At 33.9% G+C, this 3,084-nt stretch overlaps 1 protein-coding gene across 1 annotated transcript in view; it reads left to right on the forward strand.

Annotated features, from left to right (window-relative positions):
- LOC148950615 (uncharacterized) overlaps positions 1 to 3,084 on the forward strand; it is a 25,444-nt gene extending 22,360 nt beyond the window's left edge. Inside the window, exon 4 of the mRNA XM_089091906.1 lies at positions 361 to 3,084. Coding sequence (XP_088948032.1) covers positions 361 to 683 — 323 coding nt within the window. The 3' untranslated portion in view covers positions 684 to 3,084. The remainder of the gene's footprint in view (positions 1 to 360) is intronic.

Raw genomic sequence — 3,084 nt, forward strand, 5'->3', positions numbered from 1 at the left:
AGTTCCTGTTTTTCCATTCTCACTGTCAAAAACCATAAAACAGACATAAATTGCTGTTGACATCCATCAAAGGAAGAAACTTCCTGTTTTTTCATTCTCACTGACAAAAACCATAAGACAGACATAAATTGCTGTTGACATCCATGAAAAACATCAAATAAATTGACCAACACACATAACCGTCCAAGAAAACATCCATAAAAGTGAGAAAATTCCTGTTTTTTCAAGTGAGAAAAATTCTGTTTTTCCATTCTCAGTGAGAAAACCATAAACCACGTGGTTCTATGCCCATATATGGACTCCCGTCACGACCTCCTGAGGCATCTCTACTGATATTTAGTGTGCTTAAATTTATTCTAGCAACATTGACTGATGGTATGATTGGAGCAGTCCTTGAATTCCCAAGTCTACTGATTGTAGAGTGTGCTTTGGAAAATTTCGGTTCTAATGGAGCAGCACTAGAGCTAACAAATGAGCTGAACGTCCAGTTAACTTTGGAAAAGGTCGATTCTAGTGGTGATCAAAGCATGAAAGAAAATGGGCGCCGAATGTTGAACAGAGTTGAAACATTCATCGACTCAAGAATACCACAGATCGAAAGGATATCTGAGTCTGTTTATTATACTGCAGGTTTTTTAAAAGGGCTAAAATTCTTGACGTTGGTTTTTATATCAATTGGATGAAGAGAAAGAAAGATTAGATTCATTTCAAAAGAAATGAAGAGAAACCCGATTATTTTCGTCGTGGGTCCTGTAACTAGACCAGCACACAGGCTTTTATTTTTTTTTCTTAAGGAGCCACTGAATTTATAAAATAAGTTAATTAAATATATAATATATAGCCAAATATTTGTAACAATCTTAGAAATATAAGATTTTTGAAAAAAGGAGCCCTGACTTGAATACCTCTCACATCTTTGTCTATCTGTAACCTATTTATTTCTTGCTTCAGTGTCAAATATGTGGGGATTAGTGTTGGACAGTTACGTGTGAAAAGTACATAGGTTTGCTTAAGTTATAATTTTATTTATTAAATATTTATTGTCTGGCTTTATTTTCAAAGATAAAAAGAGAAAATACTGTTCTATAGTTTTATGTAAAAAAAAACACGTTTTAATTCCATTGGTTCATTTTTGTGACGCAATACAATCACATTTCAACCCAATTAAAAAACAGTTTTTTTTACTGAAAGTAAGGAGCAACTTTAATACTTAAAACGAACAGAAACTATTACCTGTATGGAAGGGGTTACTCCTCCACAACACCTGGGTCTTTATACTAAAGTTATTCAGTACTTAAAAAAAAGAAGCTTCTTGATGTTCTACTTAAGCAGACATTGTGTTTCAGGAGTCGTTCTTAAGGAATTGGGACAGAATCAAACTTTAGCGTAAAGAGCACACTGTTGTGGAGGAGTAACCCGCTTCATATACGTAATAATTTTTGCTCGTTTTAATTTTTAAAGTAGCTCCTTAATTTCAGTTGAAGAAACTTGTTTGTTTTTATTAATTTAATTTTTGATCGTTTTTGAATAATGCCAGGAAACCTGGATACACCTCCAAGGAAGAATCCCTTCTCCTTAAGGGTATATTCTCTAGGCAATTCAATCCTGCTGAAAATTTACGCCGGACAATTACCCTTAACATCTCCATGCGTAAAATTGAGTCGGCAATGAGAAAGCAAAACATAAGAAGAATTTCGTATAGGAATTCTGGCAAATTCCCCAGTGTAAAATTTCCTCTGAAAAATTCACCCCCTGGAAACTTCCCTCCCCACGGAAAATTACCCCCGTGGAAAATCCCACCAACAAAAAATTCGTCCCCTCCCCCTCCCCCGACAAATAGATGCATACTGACCAATAGCACATATTATACGTAAACAATGGGTAGAAATTGTATTTTGCAGACCTTTTTCCCAGGAGCTGTGGGGGGTCATGATATCAAAAATGTTATTGGACGATTTTGAGAAAAAAGGGACGTAGGAGGGGGCCTGGTTGCCCTCCAATTTTTTGATCACTTAAAAAGGGCACTAGAACTTTTAAATTCCGTTTGAATGAGCCCTATCGCGATATTCTACGACCACTGGGTCGATACGATCGCCCCTGAGGGTAAAAAAAAAACGAATGAAGACACACCCGTGATCTTTCTTCTGGCAAAAATCCAAAATCCATATTTTCAGATAGGTACTTAAAGCCTCTATAGTAGGGTTCTCTGATACGCTGAATCTGATGGTGTGATTTTAATTAAAATTCTATGACTTTTAGGGTGTGTTTTCGCCTTTTTTTCAAAAATCAGGCAAATTTTATCAGGCTCGTAACCTTTGACGGGCAACACTAAACCTAATGAAACTGATATATTTGAAATCAGCATAAAACTCCAATTCTTTTGATCTATCTATTGGTATCAAAGTTCAATTTTTTAAAGTACCGATCACTATTGAGCTGGGTCGCTCCTTACTTACAGTTCGTTACCACGAACTGTTTCATCATATATTTTATATGTTTGGAATGGAAACCAAATAACCCTCATATTTATCCGTCACTGTTATGTCAAACTTTGAGCCATTAAAAAGAGATTAAAACATGATTGGCTGTTTTATATAAAATTTTAAACTGGAAGAAAAGAACCAAAATATTTTAGTCACACCAGGTTTTATAGGTAAACACTTTGTCTTATTTCTGTGTCAGTTTTTTTCTAGATTGTAAAAGTCAGAAAAATTACGTCGGGAAACCTCAGTTGATAAGCATAAGGTTGATTAAGATCACTTATAGGGTATAATTTCACGACAAGCAACATAAAGTAGTAAAATAGTTTTTAAGGTGATCAAAATTTAATGAAAATATTAATTGCACGGGAGAAACATGTATCCATTATATATTAAATACACTATATGCAGCATCTATTATATCTAGAAACAATTGAACATTCTTTAACAGAGTCAAACTTTATTTTATTTTTTTGCGTATAATAATATTTTGTATAAATTTGTTTTGTGTAATATTTTGTGTATTTTGTATATTTTTGTTATTTTATTTTATTGTAGAACTTTGCATGCCAGACAGTGAAAAGAAAAAAAAACTTTGTTCTCG

This window comes from Artemia sp. Qi Xiang Cuo, chromosome 7 (assembly GCF_049724085.1).
Source record: "Artemia sp. Qi Xiang Cuo chromosome 7, ASM4972408v1, whole genome shotgun sequence".
Classification (NCBI taxonomy): Eukaryota; Metazoa; Arthropoda; class Branchiopoda; order Anostraca; family Artemiidae; genus Artemia; species Artemia sp. Qi Xiang Cuo.